Source organism: Triticum dicoccoides, chromosome 2B, assembly GCF_002162155.2.
Source record: "Triticum dicoccoides isolate Atlit2015 ecotype Zavitan chromosome 2B, WEW_v2.0, whole genome shotgun sequence".
NCBI lineage: Eukaryota > Viridiplantae > Streptophyta > Magnoliopsida > Poales > Poaceae > Triticum > Triticum dicoccoides.
Window position 1 is genome coordinate 436952246 of NC_041383.1, and position 16817 is coordinate 436969062.

Genomic DNA, 16817 nt, shown 5'->3' on the forward strand with positions numbered 1-16817 from the left:
CCCTTTCCTCCCTTCCGCCTGATCTGGATCGTTGGGAGGGACCCGATCCCGCGCCGCCTTGCGACCTCGTCGCCGGCGCCGCCCCGCCGCTATCGCCTCCACCCTGCACCTCCCCCGAGCTTGCCTCATCCTTCCATGCGCCCACCTCCGCGTGCCCCGCCGCTGATGGTCGCCCCTGCCGCCCGTGTCGCCCCACCGTCGCCTGTCGCCTCCACGCCGTCGCCCCACGTCCTCGTCGCCGGAGCCGCCTCGCCGGATCGCTTCTTCGTCCTCCTCGTTTTGGATCTGGGCGCCTCGACGCTGCTCGCCGTCCCCGGCGCCACCTCATCGACGCTGCATCGCCACCCCCCTGGAGGACGACCTCGCCGGACCTCCCCGCCGGCCTGCCTCCTCCTCCCCACCGGCCTGCTTCCTCTCCGTCGTCGTCCCCGTCGACCACCCCGACCGCCGCTGCCCCCGTCCCTACGAATAACGGTGAGGCCCCATGCCTCTCCCTCGCCTCGCCGATGGCCCCGTGCTTCCCCCGGTGCTGGTCTCGGTGGCTGATGCTGCGGGTGTTCCCGTCGCTGTCCGCCCACGCCCGCCGTGGCCTACGACCACAACTTCTGCCCGCACTGGTCGCGCCCTTGGCGCCCCACCTCGCCTGGCCGCTCCCCCCATGCCTCCCCGTCTCAGGCACCGCGGCCACCGGCGCCCTGACACGCCGGGCTATGGCCTCTGCTTGTCAACGAGCGCCCACACCCGCTAACCACCGCTCCGTTAGGCCCCCTTTGCCTATGACAGTGGGGCCCAGCCACAGAACATTTTTGTTAAAAAAAAGAGAATAAAAAGAATAAAAAATGTTAGGATTAATTAATTAATTAATTAATTAATTAACGAGTTAATTAAGTTAATTAATCCTGTTTAACTAATCTAATTAATATAAATTAGCCTAATCACTTAGTTAGTCTAATTAATCCGGTTTAGTTAACCTGAGTCTATGACTAGTGGGACCCACGTGTCAGCTTGACCAGTCAGCAGTCAGAGTTGACTGCTGATGTCATGCTGATGTCATAAATGCAATTTCGAATTAAAATAATCTTTTAATTCTAGAAAATTGATTAAACCTTTTAAAAATTAATATTAAATAAACCGTAGATCAGATGGAAAAACTTTGTACATGAAAGTTGCTCAGAACGACGAGACGAATCCGGATACGCAGCCCGTTCGTCCGCCACACACCCCTAACATATCAAACTCGCAACTTTCCCCCTCCGGCTCCTCTGTCCGAAAACACGGAACACCGGGAATACTTTCCCGGATGTTTTCCCCCTTCGCCGGCATCACCTCATACTGTGTTAGGACACACCTAGCACCGCTCTTTGTCATGTCTTGCGTCGTCTTGCTTATGTTTGCACTATATTTATTGTTTCTTCCCCCTCTTCTCTTCGGTAGACTACGAGACCGACGCTGCTGCTGCCCAGTTCGACTACGGAGTTGACGACCCCTCTCTCTTGCCAGAGCAACCAGGCAAGCCCCCCCCCCTTGATCACCAGATATCGCCTATTCTACTCTATACTGCTTGCATTAGAGTAGTGTAGCATGTTACTGCTTTCTGTTATACCTATCCTGATGCATAGCCTATCCTTGTTACTACTGTTGTTACCTTTACCTGCAATCCTACTTGCTTAGTATAGGATGCTAGTATTTCCATCTGTGGCCCTACATTCTTGTCCGTCTGCTGTGCTATACTATCGGGCCGTGATCACTCAGGAGGTGATCACGGGTATATAATATATACTTTATACATGATACATGTGGAGACTAAAGTCGGGTCGGCTGGTGGAGCACCCGCGAGTGGATCTTTGAGGCGGAGCGACAAGGCAGGTTGAGACCGCCTAGGAGAGAGGTGGGCCTGGCCTTGTTCGGCGTTCGCGGATATTTAACACGCTTAACGAGATCTTGGTATTTGATCTGAGTTGGCTACGAGCCTATACGCACTAACCATCTACGCGGGAGTAGTTATGGGTATCCCGACGTCGTGGTATCAGCCGAAGCACTTCAGACGTCAGCGATGGAGCGGCGCGCGCCGAATTGGACTGGAACGCCACTAGGCTAGGTCTGCTTTCGGCCGCCCACGCAACGTGCAGGTGTGCTCAGGGCGATGGGCCCAGACCCCTGCGCGCTTAGGTTTAGACCGGCGTGCTGGCCTCTCTGTTTTGCCTAGGTGGGGCTGCGACGTGTTGATCTTCCGAGGCCGGGCATGACCCAGGAAAGTGTGTCCGGCCAAATGGGATCAAGCGTGTTGGGTAAGTTGGTGCACCCCTGCAGGGAAGTTAATCTATTTGAATAGCCGTGATCTTCGGTAACAGGACGACTTGGAGTTGTACCTTGACCTTATGACAACTAGAACCGGATACTTAATAAAACACACCCTTCCAAGTTCCACAGACAACCCGGTGATCGCTTTTCCACAGGGCGACGAGGGGAGGATCGCCGGGTAGGATTATGCTACTGCGATGCTGCTGGAGATGCTACTTGGAGATGCTACTTGGAGATGCTACTTGGAGGGCTTCAATCTACTCTCTTCTACGTGCTGCGAGACGGAGGCTGCCAGAAGCGTAGTCTTCGGTAGGACTAGCTATCCCCCTTTTATTCTGGCATTCTGCAGTTCAGTCCACCCATATGGCCTCCTTACACATATACCCATGCATATGTAGTGTAGTTCCTTGCTTGCGAGTACTTTGGATGAGTACTCACGGTTGCTTTCTCCCCCCTTTTTCCCCCTTTCCTTTCTTTCTGGTTGTCGCAACCAGATGCTGGAGCCCTGGAGCCAGACGCCACCGTCGACGATGATTCCTACTACACTGAAGGTGCCTACTACTACGTGCAGGCTGCTGACGACGCCCAGGAGTAGTTTAGGAGGATCCCAGGCAGGAGGCCTGCGCCTCTTTCGATCTGTATCCCAGTTTGTGCTAGCCTTCTTAAGGCAAACTTGTTTAACTTATGTCTGTACTCAGATATTGTTGCTTCCGCTGACTCGTCTATGATCGAGCACTTGTATTCGAGCCCTCGAGGCCCCTGGCTTGTATTATGATGCTTGTATGACTTATTTTATTTGTAGAGTTGTGTTGTGATATCTTCCCGTGAGTCCCTGATCTTGATCGTACACATTTGCGTGCATGATTAGTGTACGATTGAATCGGGGGCATCACAGGGCTACTGAGGGAGTCCTGGATTCGGGGGTCCTCGGGTCCGGCCCAGGAGTATGGGCCGGGTTGGATGGGCCGTACAAGATCAAGGTGAAGATTATCCTCCGTGTCCGGATGGGACTTCTCAATGCATAGATGGCATAGAGTCCAGAAGCTTCCTTCCCTGATGAACCGACCTTGTACAAACCCTAGGCCCCTCAGGTGTGTATATAAACTAGAGGGGTTAGTCCATAGAGGCTATCTGCTTTACCGTCATTGGAATACTCATAGGCTAGACACCTAGGGTTTAGCCATTACGATCTCGCGGTAGATCAACTCTTGTAATCTTCATACTCATCGAAAATAATCAAGCGGGAGTAGGGTTTTACCTCCCTTAAGAGGGCCCGAACCTGGGTAAACACTATGTCCCCTGGTCTCCTGGTCTCCTGTTGCCATCGATCCTTAGACGCACAACTTGCCCCCCCTACCCAAGATCTGCCAGTTTTGACTCCGACACCGGGCTTCTGGCACGCCCTAGTGTCTTGTGGGCCCCACGGACCTCCCCTCTAGTGCTTCCTTGGCTCCCAAATTGTTTTCTGGTCCAAAAAAATCTCCAAAAAGTTTCGCTACGTTTGGACTCCATTTGATAGGGTTATTCTGTGAAGTAAAAAACAAGCAAAAAATAATTGGCACTATGCACCATGTCAATAGGTTAGTCCCAAAAAATGGCATAAGGTTGCTATAAAATGATTGTAGAACATCCAAGAATAATAATATAACATGGAACAATAAAAAATTATAGATACATTGGAGATGTATCACCTGTTCATCCAAACCCCACCGGCTGGGGTGGGGCGTACGAGCGGGCGGCAGCAACGGGAAGTGTTCATCCATAGACAACCAACCGGCTAGGTCAACTCACCACGTCTCGCACAAGGGCCCGGTCGATGCAAGTATCGACTCGTTCTACATGTATCGCACGCAGCAACAACTGTCAGTTCATCGAGAGGCAACCAACCGGCTAGCTCAACTCACGTCTCGCACGGGCGCTTGATGCAACACATCGATCAATCAACTTTAGTATGAGCAGCAGTAAAGGGATCGATCGCTCAGGTTCAGTTAGCAGCTTAAGGATCGATCAACTTTTGTTAGCAGCAAAGGAATCGCTCGGGTTAAGTTAGTAGCGAAGGGATCGATCGGCTTTAGTACGTAGCTATTGGGATCGATCGCTCGTGTTGAGCATGTAATGCGAGGGATCGATCAATCACTTGGGTTCAGTAAGTGAACGCCTTATTCGGGTTCAATTAGCGAACACGACTCGCACACAAGCATGCGTATGAGAGAAATGTGCAAACCACTACATCGCTCGGGCCCGGCCACCCACCGTATACCGGGAACTCCTGGAAAATTTCCTCCCCTCACTTCTACCATGATTTTTTTACGCCATGGATGGCCCAAAGAATGTCATGCAGATCCGCCTCCAGCCCGCGCAGGATGAAAAGCCAATTTTTTGTCATAATTTTTTGTCATAAAAGTAGGAGTCCACCACATCTATGACGATACATGTTTTTGTCACAATTATAGTCATAGATGTGTCATATCCATGACAGTTTTTTTCCATTCGGGCCATAATGTCACGGACACGTCTTTTTTTGTAGTGCAACTCAGTTTTGGAAATGTCGAAGGAGATAGCCGACATGCGCATACGCAACATTTCCCGTACAACCAGCTGCGAGCAGCCAGATTGCTTTGGAAGTGGTGCGCAGCACTTCAAATACCACCTCGGATTTGAATTGTAGATGAAGATGGTTGGCCTCCATGGAAAAGAAGTTTCCAATACCAAGTCGACTTCCGTGAGACGATATTTCCTGGATTTTTTATTGGTGCAATTTATTTTTACCTGAGATATATAGTGCGTATCCCTGAAGTTGAATATTGGCCAAAAATCTAATATGTGCCTAGCTTATCCAGAGCACATAGAAATATTGCATTCTAGGGTTATCGAGGTGCAGATCGGCAGGAAAATGGCGGGCCGTGTATTGAAAAAATCTTAGCCTTCAGCAGAATAACACAATGTGCAGTAACTCCCGAGACACCCGACCTGAGGATCAAAATTGTTTTGCGAAAAAACTTTTCATAACTAAGTAATTCGAGAAGAAAACGCCAATCCTAGAAGCCCCCGAGACTCAAGTTGATTTGCAAAAATCGGCTTGAGGATTGAATCCATGCTTACACATCATACTTAGGAAACGCACGGTGTGCAGTAGCCCCTAGACTTAGGTCGGGCGGCGCGGCCGACCTGAGGATCGAACTCTCCTCGGAAACCATATCACTTAGGAAATTTCATTTGGAACCCGCATGCAGCAGCCTGCCAGATTGAGGTCAGCTTGAAGAGGCGACATCAGGATCGAATCTCCTCGGGAGCATTTATCTCTTGTACGTACGGTGAATTACTCCATGCTCAAGCTTGACCAAGAGGAAGTCCGGACTTAGAAAATTTTGAAAAGACTATGAACAAAAATTATGCTTGAATTAAATCAAGTCTTTTGGTGCCAACTGAATTGGTCTTAAAAATTTCTACTTTTGTAGTGCTTTAACTTTGCCTACATCTTGTTTCAAAAACTTGAGCTATGCAGCTTTTGGCTTCAACCTCCTTGACCACAAGGCAAATGTGGAGTGGTTCAAAGGGCAATCTTAGCTGAACTAGCGGAAACTGAGGGCCCGTTCGGAAGCTCTCAAGCTTCCGAAATGGGCCAGCTTCTCGCGGGAGCCCAGCGAGCTGGCTTCTTGCGGGAGCCCAACGAGCGTTCGGCAGCGACTTGGTGGCTGTAGCGAGAGAAAATGCTTCGTGCGGGACTGTAGCGAGAGAAATCGAACCGGTACGCTGCCTGGAGCTCACTTGGCGGTGGCATATCAGGTAATATTGTCCAACTTCTTCTCCTTCGATTTTTGGGAGCTAGGCTCGTCCAGCTTCTAATTTTTGCACTGCGGGGATGCTCTGCTCCACGAAGCCAGCTTCTGGGAGCTGTGCCATTCGGGCCTGCTCCTGCGCGGAGCGGATGAAGCTGGGAGCTGGACACGTTCTGAACGGGGCCTAAGAGGCAAACAGAGAAGCCAGACAACCCGACTATTGGCCAAAGACACAAGCCGAAAACTAGAGCAAAGGAAAATGCAACAAAATGACACATATGCCACTTGGTTTAGATTAAAGTAATGGCTTTAACAACCCCCAGTCTGGCAGGGACAAACGAAATCAAACTTCTAGGAAAAACTAAACCGGGTTAGTTATTTAGAACGATAAAAAAGAACAAAGGTAAACATCTTTATTCAATACATATGTAATGTCTGATCAAACTAAGCAGAAATTAAAAAAACTTAAAAAAGTTTAAGCATGAACGAAACATAGTTGGTTTATGTACTAGGCGTTAATGACGCGGTCCGGGCTCGCGGAGGGACGAGGTACCAACCCTCAAGTTGGTCCCGATGTGGCGGAGCGAGGAGCTCGACTCAATGAGGTGATGACCGTGCACGGGCGACGTGGTCGATGAGTGTTATTTTTATGCTCATCAAATGTGAGTTTAAACCAAGATATTCGCTCCGATATTGCTACTACTGACTAATGAATGCAAAGGATGCCAAACATCCTATCTTTATTTAGTTTCCATAGAAAATAGGCTATTTACGAATGAAATCATGATTCTAAATTCTAATGTTCACGAATTCAAAAAGTTCGTGCATCTAAAAAAAGTTCATGATTCCAAATTTGAATTTTTTGTGAATTTGTAAAAAGTTTGTGCATGTGAAAAACTTCACGGTTCTATGTTTGAAAAAAATAAAAAATTCAAAAAAGTGTGTGCATATGAAAAAAGTTCATGATTCTAAATTTGGAAAAAGTTTGCGAATTTGGAAAATTTTCGTGCATGTGAAAAATCTTCATGATTCTAAATTTGAAAAATGTTTAGGAATATGAAAAAGTCAGTGCATAAAAAAAGTTACCGAATTTGAAAAAAGCTCATGTATTTAAGAAATGGTCATGAATTTGAAAAAAGTATATGATTTGAAAGAAAACGTAAAAAAAGATAAAAAAAAGGGAAACCCGAAAAAGGCAATATAAAACATTAAACCCAACACAAAAAACAATCGAAACTACTAGAAGCTTCACAAAACCAAAAAAAAACACTAGGAGTGAACATCCCCGCTTAAACTTCTTGTTCATTTAACTCCTTATTTGGTCCGGCCCATATATAATCTATTGCGTGAGGTGGGTGTGCGCTCTATACAGTTAAGCTTGACACTGAAATTACTAATTAAGTGGTACCCCTTGCAAAAGTCACTCTTGTCTTTTTTTGTGCTAAAGTGCGCTACTTGTCGCAACCTGTGTGTTTTTCTTTTTTCATAGATTCAATTTTTTCAAAATGATTTATTTATTGAACCATGCATTCAAATCATGAACGATTTTCACCATTGGATATCTCGCATCAAAATCTTTGAAACAAGATCCACCGATACTAGGTTTCAAAGAACTTTTTTCACGAAGAAACCGCATACCAAAAAAACTGGAAGCCAAAAAACGAAAAATCAAAACCTAAAACGCAAAAATGATGCCTAGAAGCACAATTGTGATTTTTAAAATTTTGATTTTGGAAGCGTGGTTGTGTGTTTTAATTTTTAAGAAGCACAATTGTGCTTCTCGTGGAAATACAGATTGTGTGTTTTCCTTTCTTTTGTGCCCTTTTTTCTAGGGAAGCACAATCGTCCTTTTCCCTTCCCGTTCCAGTAGTTTCCTTCGAAAAGTGCTCAGCTCACTATCGTGGAGTGTGTACATGTGGGTGCCCCGACACTCCATTCTAAATTTAAACACCAATTGTAACTATATTTAATTTTCCTCTTTAAGACACAATCAAAACACCCAAGGCTGGTCATAATGGTAGTATCATAAATAGTATTGTGCATGTCAACTAGACAATTTTGATGAGGTATCATATAACTAAATGAAGAAAGAGATGGTTGGGTATCATATCATGATACCGTATCATATCATGATACCGTATCATAATAAATGCTAAGCTACTATGTGTCACGCATGGCAATAAATAAAATGCTACATGATACTAATATATCATACTATGCATTACGGAGGTAATACATACACTAGTATCATATGCATGATACTAGCATTTTTTTGCATGGTAATACGTGTCTCTTTATATCATCAGGATCATAGTACAAGGCACGTACAAACCGAACTGGCAAAACTGAAAAGACAGCAAATCGCTAGCCTTTGCACAAAGGAACAACAGCCAAGAAGTAAAATTACAATCAAGACCGAAGAAACCTCTGAACTTGACACCAACGCCCGTCACCAGCCTCTGGAACCACCATAGCAGCCATCAAAGGAAAAAAATGACGAATCACCTTCACACTCGAGCTCGAAGCGGCTCCATCGCTGATATGCAGCTTTGCGGACCTCCAAGGTGGCTCACCAAAAGCGAAACCATTACCGTTGAACGAATTAGACCTGGGCAACACCCCGGACACGCCATCGAACTCTAGATCTGGCACCCCCACACGACTAAGACGCCGGAGGAGAAAACCACACCTGTCATCCACAAACCACGAACCCCGCACACGATCCACCATCTTCCAGATGCCGTCGATGTAGACCACAATCTGCATCCGCTCCTAGTCTACCTCCCAAGCTTCATGCCGGCGCTGGAGCAAACGCCGTCGCAACGGCGGAGCCCGAGGACACAGGTCCACCACGAGGATGTCACCGCCGCCACACCATCCTTGCTTCAACAGACTGATTTCCAAATCCATCGCCAATCATAGGACCGATCGCCTTGTCGGAGTAGGATCTTAAGAAATTTTATTCAGCGCCGCCATCGCCGCCGCCGAAGCAAAGACGATGAACAACCTAAAAATCTAAACTACTAGAGCAAAAAACGATCCACACGCGTGGATCCGGCGACCCCCCTCACCACCGACGACCGAGGCCGGCGGCGGAGGGGAGCTGCCGGAGGGCGGCGGCGTCGGAAACTCCTGGCGGCAAGGTCGCCTTTTCTTTCTTCGAGCGGAAGAAAGAAAAGTGATCTGCTGATGGCTCCATGATACTAGCATATGATACTCCCCATTGCAACCAACCTAACGAATGAAACACGACTTACTATTGCCACTATGTAGCAGGATGATTATAATTATGTTTACTTAAAAATTGAAATACAACTTAAGCAACATCGCAACATTGTGTCTCAAATTTAAATTATGTATATACTTTGGAACAATTTTTTATTCCCGTGAATCTCACGTGGTCAATATTCTACATGTCTATTGCACGGGCAAGCTTACTAGTCTATTGAAATGGGCCGGCTCATACCGCGTCTATAGGAAATTCCGTCAAAATAGAAGGGCCAACACTTCTCCAACGCGAGAGCTATATCTCGCTTCACGCGAGACGGAAGCTGCTCTCGGCTGAACGGAAAAGCTCCTCACGAAGCAACTGGGTCGACCGTTTCCTGTGTCTTTTGCTTCATTGGCTCACTATTTTTTCGCTTGCTATTGTCTCTTTTGTTTCACTTTTTTCTTTTTTTCCCCTTTTGTTTCTCTTCGGTTTTGTTTATTTCTTTCTTGTTTTCATCGGTTTTCTTTGTTCCCCTTTGTTTCTTTCTCTGCACTTGTTTCTTTGGTTTTTTTAATATTCTTTTTTCTTTGATTTCTTTTTTGGATTTCATTATTTTTTCGACTTTCTTTGTTTCTTTAGATTTTCATTCTATATTTTTCGTATACGTCAAGAACATGTTTCTAATACATGATTATCATTTTTCAAATATAAGATTAACATTTTTTAATATAGGGTCAACACTTTTTCTATACGCATTTTTAACATTTCCTAATGCTTGATTAATATTTTCTAAATGCAAGATTAAATATTTTTTGAATAGTGGTCAAAAAAATTCTGTATGCATTTTAAATATTTTCAAATGCTTGATTAACATTTTTTCAGATGGAACATAAGTATTTTTTAATACATGATCCACATTTTTTCTATATACATTTAATATTGTTCAAATGCTTGACTAATATTTTTCAAAAACAAGTTTAACATCTTTTAGATATATTATAAGATTAATTTATTTAAATATACATTTAATATATTTTTAATGTTTGATTAACATTTATGAAATACTTTTTAAATATTTTTTAATACATGGTCATTATTTTTGCTATACCCATTTAACATTTTCAAATACTTGATTAACATTTTTTAAATTCTTTATTACCATATTTTAAATACATGATCAACTTTTTTCACACAATTTCTATTCAAAAAATCTCCCACAAGAAACATTTTCTTTATACACATTTAACAATTTTCGTATGCTTGGCTAATATTTTTTTATGTAATTTTTTAGTAATATCTTTTTACAATATTTGGAAGTATAAATGAGAGTAAAAATGAAATATAAAAACGTAAAAAAAGAAAGAAACGAGGTCCTGTAATTTTCCTCTTTAAGACACAATCAGAACACCCAAGGCTGGTCATAATGGTAGTATCATAAATAGTATTGTGCATGTCAACTAGATAATTTTGATGAGGTGTCATAGAACTAAATGAAAAAAGAGATGGTTGTGTATCATATCATAATACCGTATCATATCATGATACTGTATTATAATAAATGCTAGGCTACTATGTGTCACGCATGGCAATAAATAAAATACTACATGATACTAATATATGATACTATGCATTACGGAGGTAATATCATACACTAGTATCATATGCATGGTACTAGCATTTTTTGCATGGTAATAGGTGTCTCTTTATATCATAAGGATCATAGTACAAGGCACATACAAACCGAACTGGCAAGACTGAAAAGACAACAAATCGTTAGCCTTTGCACAAAGGAACAACAAACAAGAAGTAAAATTACAATCAAGACCGAAGAAACCTCTGAACTTGACACCAACGCCCGTCACCCGCCTCTGGAACCACCATAGCAGCCACCAAAGGGAAAAAATGACGAATCATCTTCACACCCGAGCTCGAAGCGGCTCCATCACTGATATGCAGCTTTGCGGACCTCCAAGGTGGCTCGCCAAAAGCGAAACCATTACCGTTGAACGAATCAGACCAGGGCAACACCCCGGACACGCCATCGAACTCTAGATCTGGCACCCCCACACGACTAAGACGCCGGAGGAGAAAACCACACCTGCCATCCACAAACCACGAACCCCGCACACGATCCACCATCTTCCAGATGCCGTCGATGCAGACCACAATCTGCATCCGCTTCTAGACTACCTTCCAAGCTCCATGCCGGCGCTGGAGCAAACGCCGTCGCAACGGCGGAGCCCGAGGACACAGGTCCACCACGAGGATGTCACCGCCGCCACACCATCCTTGCTTCAACAGAATGATTTCCAAATCCATACCCAATCATAGGACCGATCGCCTTGTTGGAGTAGGATCTTAAGAAATTTTATTCAGCGCCGCCATCGCCGCCGCCGAAGCAAAGACGATGAACAACCTAAAAATCTAAACTACTAGAGTAAATAACGATCCACACGCGTGGATCCGGCGTCCCCCCTCACCACCGACGACCGAGGCCGCCGGCGGAGGGGAGCCGCCGGAGGGCGGGGCGTCGAAAACTCCTGGCGGCAAGGTCGCCTTTTCTTTCTTCGAGCGGAAGAAAGAAAAGCGATCTGCTGATGGGTCCATGATACTAGCATATGATACTCTCCATTACAACCAACCTAACGAATGAAACAAGACGTACTATTGCCACTATGCAGCAGGATGATTATAATTATGTTTACTTAAAAATTGAGATATAACTTGAGCAACATCACAACATTGTGTCTCAAATTTAAATTATGTATATATTTTGGAACATTTTTTTATTCCCGTGAATCTCACGTGGTCAATATTCTACATGTCCATTGCACGGGCAAGCTTACTAGTTTATTGAAATGGGCCGGCTCATACCGCGTCTATAGGAAATTCCGTCAAAATAGAAGGGCCAACACTTCTCCAACACGAGAGCTATATCTCGCTTCACGCGAGACGGAAGCTGCTCTCGGCTGAACGGAAAAGCTCCTCACGAAGCAACTGGGTCGACCGTTTCCTGTGTCTTTTGCTTCATTGGCTCACTATTTTTTCGCTTGCTATTGTTTCTTTTGTTTCACTTTTTTCTTTTCTTTTTCCCTTTTGTTTCTCTTCGGGTTTGTTTATTTCTTTCTTGTTTTCATCGGTTTTCTTTGTTCCCCTTTGTTTCTTTCTCTGCACTTGTTTCTTTGGTTTTTTTAATATTCTTTTTTCTTTGATTTCTTTTTTGGATTTCATTATTTTTCCGACTGTCTTTGTTTCTTTAGGTTTTCATTCTATATTTTTCGTATACGTCAAGAACATGTTTCTAATACATGATTATCGTTTTTCAAATACAAGATTAACATTTTTTAATATAGGGTCAACACTTTTTCTATACGCATTTTTAATATTTTCTAATGCTTGATTAATATTTTCTAAATGCAAGATTAAATATTTTTTGAATACATGGTCAAAAAAATTCTGTATGCATTTTAAATATTTTCAAATGCTTGATTAACATTTTTTCAGATGAAACATTAGTATTTTTTAATACATGATCCACATTTTTTCTATATACATTTAATATTGTTCAAATGCTTGACTAATATTTTTCAAAAACAAGTTTAACATTTTTAAAATATATTGTAAGATTAATTTATTTAAATATACATTTAATATATTTTTAATGTTTGATTAACATTTATGAAATACTTTTTAAATATTTTTGAATACATGGTCATTATTTTTTCTATACCCATTTAAAATTTTCAAATACTTGATTAACATTTTTTAAATGCTTTATTACCATTTTTTAAATACATGATCAACTTTTTTCACACAATTTCTATTCAAAAAATCTCCCACGAGAAACATTTTCTTTATACACATTTAACAATTTTCGTATGCTTGGCTAATATTTTTTTTAATGTAATTTTTTAGTAATACATTTTTACAATATTTGGAAGTATAAACGAGAGTAAAAATGAAATTTAAAAACGTAAAAAAAGAAAGAAACGAGGTCCTGTCCTCCCGGCCGCCTGGGCCGGCCCATTGATCGCTCCATGACGCGAGGCTTTCCTAGACCTATTATGTATCTGGCCATGACTTGCCCACATAAAAGAGAGCCCGACTCCTTTTTCCTGTTTCGGCCCAGCACGTGGTCCAGAGAAACCCAATCGAACATAAACCGCCTTTCCCCGAAATCGTATTTCCACGGGACAAATCTCCCACGAGTCATAAAACCGAAATCGCGAGAAGCAAATTCCCCACAGCTTTCCTCCTCCCACAAGACGCCGCAGCCATGGCTTCTGCCGAAACCCTAGCCCGCTCCCCATCTCGCGAGCCCTCGTCCGACCCGCCCCGCGATGCCTCGCGCGACGCCTCCTCCGAGCCCCACCACAACGGCTCGGCCAACGCCGCTGGCGACGGCGACTCGTCCTCCCGCCGCCGCCGCCGCAGCCGATGGGAGCAGTCCAACGACGAATCCGGTGCCAATTCAGGCGGCGAGGGCGGCGCGGGAGGACGGAAGCGGAAGTCGCGCTGGGCCGAGGAGGAGCCCCGCCCGACCATCGCACTTCCGGATTTCATGAAGGACTTCGCCGCCGAGATGGATCCCGAGGTGCACAACCTCAACTCGCGCCTCCTGGAGATTTCGCGCCTGCTGCAGTCGGGGCTCCCCCTCGACGACCGCCCTGAGGGCGCCCGCTCGCCGTCCCCTGAGCCAATATACGATAACCTGGGCATCCGCATCAACACCCGCGAATACCGGGCGAGGGAGCGCCTTAACCGCGAGCGGCAGGAGATCATCTCCCAGCTGATCCGCCGCAATCCCGCCTTCAAGCCCCCGGCTGATTACCGCCCACCCAAGCTCCATAAGAAGCTCTACATCCCCATGAAGGAGTACCCTGGGTACAACTTTATTGGGCTCATTATTGGACCCCGTGGCAACACACAGAAGCGGATGGAGAAGGAGACGGGGGCCAAGATCGTAATCCGAGGGAAGGGCAGCGTCAAGGAAGGGAAGTTGCTGCAGAAGAGGGACTTGAAGCCAGATCCCAGTGAGAATGAGGACCTTCATGTGCTTGTTGAGGCTGATACTCAAGAAGCGTTGGAGGCTGCTGCAGGCATGGTGGAGAAGCTGCTTACCCCTGTTGACGAAGTGCTAAATGAGCACAAACGGCAGCAGCTGCGGGAGCTTGCAGCCCTGAATGGAACAATCAGGGACGATGAGTTTTGTAGGACTTGCGGGGAGCCGGGTCACCGGCAGTATGCATGCCCGAACAGGACAACAACGTTTAAGAGCGAGGTGCAGTGTAAGATCTGTGGCGATGGTGGCCACCCAACAATTGATTGTCCAGTGAAGGGCACATCTGGCAAGAAAATGGACGACGAGTACCAGAACTTCCTTGCTGAGCTTGGTGGGAGTGCACCTGAGTCCATGAACAAGTCTGGTGGTCCGATGCTGGCTATAACAGGTGGTGGCGGCAGCGGCGCCGGCGGTGGTGGTAGTGGCAGTAACTCACCCTGGGCTGCGGGTAATGGTGCAGCAACAACAGGAGCCAACGGGCTCAAGAAGGATTATGACGAGACCAATCTTTATATTGGGTACTTGCCACCTATGTTTGATGATTCAGGGCTGATCAACCTATTTTCACAATTTGGAGAGATTGTCATGGCAAAGGTTATAAAGGATCGCAACACAGGGCAGAGTAAAGGGTATGGATTTGTGAAATATTCAGATGTCTCACAGGCTAATGCAGCTATTGCTGCAATGAGTGGTTACCATCTTGAAGGGAGAACTATTGCAGTCCGAGTTGCAGGCAAGCCACCACAGCCAGCTGCCCCCCCTGGTCCTCCAGCAGCGCCAGCACCACAGATGTACCACTCTGCAGATCCTTCTGCTGGTGGCTACAACTCACAGCCCTACATGGGAGGACATCCACCACCACCAGCTCCTCCAGGTAGCTATGCTCCAGTTCCTTGGGGGCAACCACCACCTTATGCTTCGTACCCTCCGCCGCCACCACCAGGCATGTACAATCCTGCACCTGGCCAAACTGCTCCACATTCATATGGTATGCAATACCCACCACCACCAGCTCCAGTGCCTCCACCAGGCACTACGTCAAATGATGGTGCACAGAACTACCCTCCGGGTGTAACACCACCAAGTTCTGGTGCACCTACCCAGCCTGTCCCTGCTCCAGCATATGGGGCCTCTGGTGTGCAAAACATGCCACATATGTACCCTCCACCACCTTATGGTTATGCCCCATATTATCCATCTGTCACACCAGTCCAGCCACCTCCACCACCACCACCACCAGCTAGTGTTGATCCTTCACAAAGCATTGCAACTGCACCTTGGGCCACTCACAACGCACCTCCTCCACCGCCACCTCCTGCTAGTGTTGATTCCTCACAGAGCATTGCAACGGCACCTTGGGCTACCCACAATGCACCGCCGCCACCACCTTTGCCATCCTCCAACGACCAGCCCACTCCTCTTTATGGTGCAGATGCAGAGTATGATAAATTTATGTCGGAGATGAAGTGATATGAGCGAAGCTGAGGCAATTCTTTCAACACTGGGAAAGGTAACTTACATTATCTTTTTGTAATTTATCTCATTAATCGCTGCAATTAGGCTCTAAGGAGGATAATATCAACAAATGAATTAAGTAACTAGGGAACTCATGTTTTGTTATTTCTGCCCGTATTACGCTATTGTTATGTGAACTTGATCCCAGATGCTCTCGAGAAAGGTGAGTGCTTGGTCATGCCTTCAGAAAGTATCAGCTGCTTGCATGTCTTCCGTTTCATGTTTGTGCTACAGACTTGGTTATGTCCAATTGTTGCCTGTACTTCAGAAATCTGTTCCATCCCAAGACCCTGGTTTTGCTAATTGATTATTTGTCTTTTTTTGTCATCAATATTCTTGCATCATTGGACCTTAATGAGACCTATGCGTTTAAAAATAATAATCTGAGGCTGACCGGTTTCATGAGTTCTTTTAGTGAAGTTGGAATGAACTTCCATCCACGTGTTCCCTTTTTGGGAAGTACTTCCTGCGTTCCTAAATACAAGTCATTTTAGAGATTTCAATATGAACTTTACCAGATATTCCATTATGATAGGAAATGTTGTTTTCATGTCTTTGTTTATTCTTGATGGACACTTATCCAAATTTATCAAGTGGTTTGACTAACATGTTTGATTTTGTTTCAACTCTTTTGGCAGGCTTAAGGTTTCATGGAGCTAATGCGAACCTGATTTATTTGTTGTTGGAAGTTTGGGACTCATATCTTTAACCTTGCTGTGCTGTTATGACCATTGCAGACGTTGGATGGTCGAGGAGGTTAAGCATTACCGGCTCATTGGGCAACATGCATTTGCTTTATCTCCGTCTCCAGAACTATTTGAAGGAACCCTTTACTAATACATCCGTTTTGTGTTGCTCTTGTCATTACTTGACATTTTTGTCGTCACTTTAATGCTCTGTTGGCTGTGATGTTAATTTTATTATTATTATACTCTCACCTGTATTATTG

At 45.2% G+C, this 16817-nt stretch overlaps 1 protein-coding gene across 1 annotated transcript; it reads left to right on the top strand.

Moving 5' to 3' along the window:
• The first annotated feature begins 13503 nt into the window (after positions 1-13503).
• Positions 13504-16817, top strand: LOC119364092 (splicing factor-like protein 1). Its single transcript, XM_037629497.1, has 2 exons — positions 13504-15863; positions 16507-16817. Exon 1 carries the CDS (start codon positions 13568-13570, stop codon positions 15821-15823), a length of 2256 nt encoding a protein of 751 aa, XP_037485394.1. The 5' UTR covers positions 13504-13567; the 3' UTR covers positions 15824-15863; positions 16507-16817.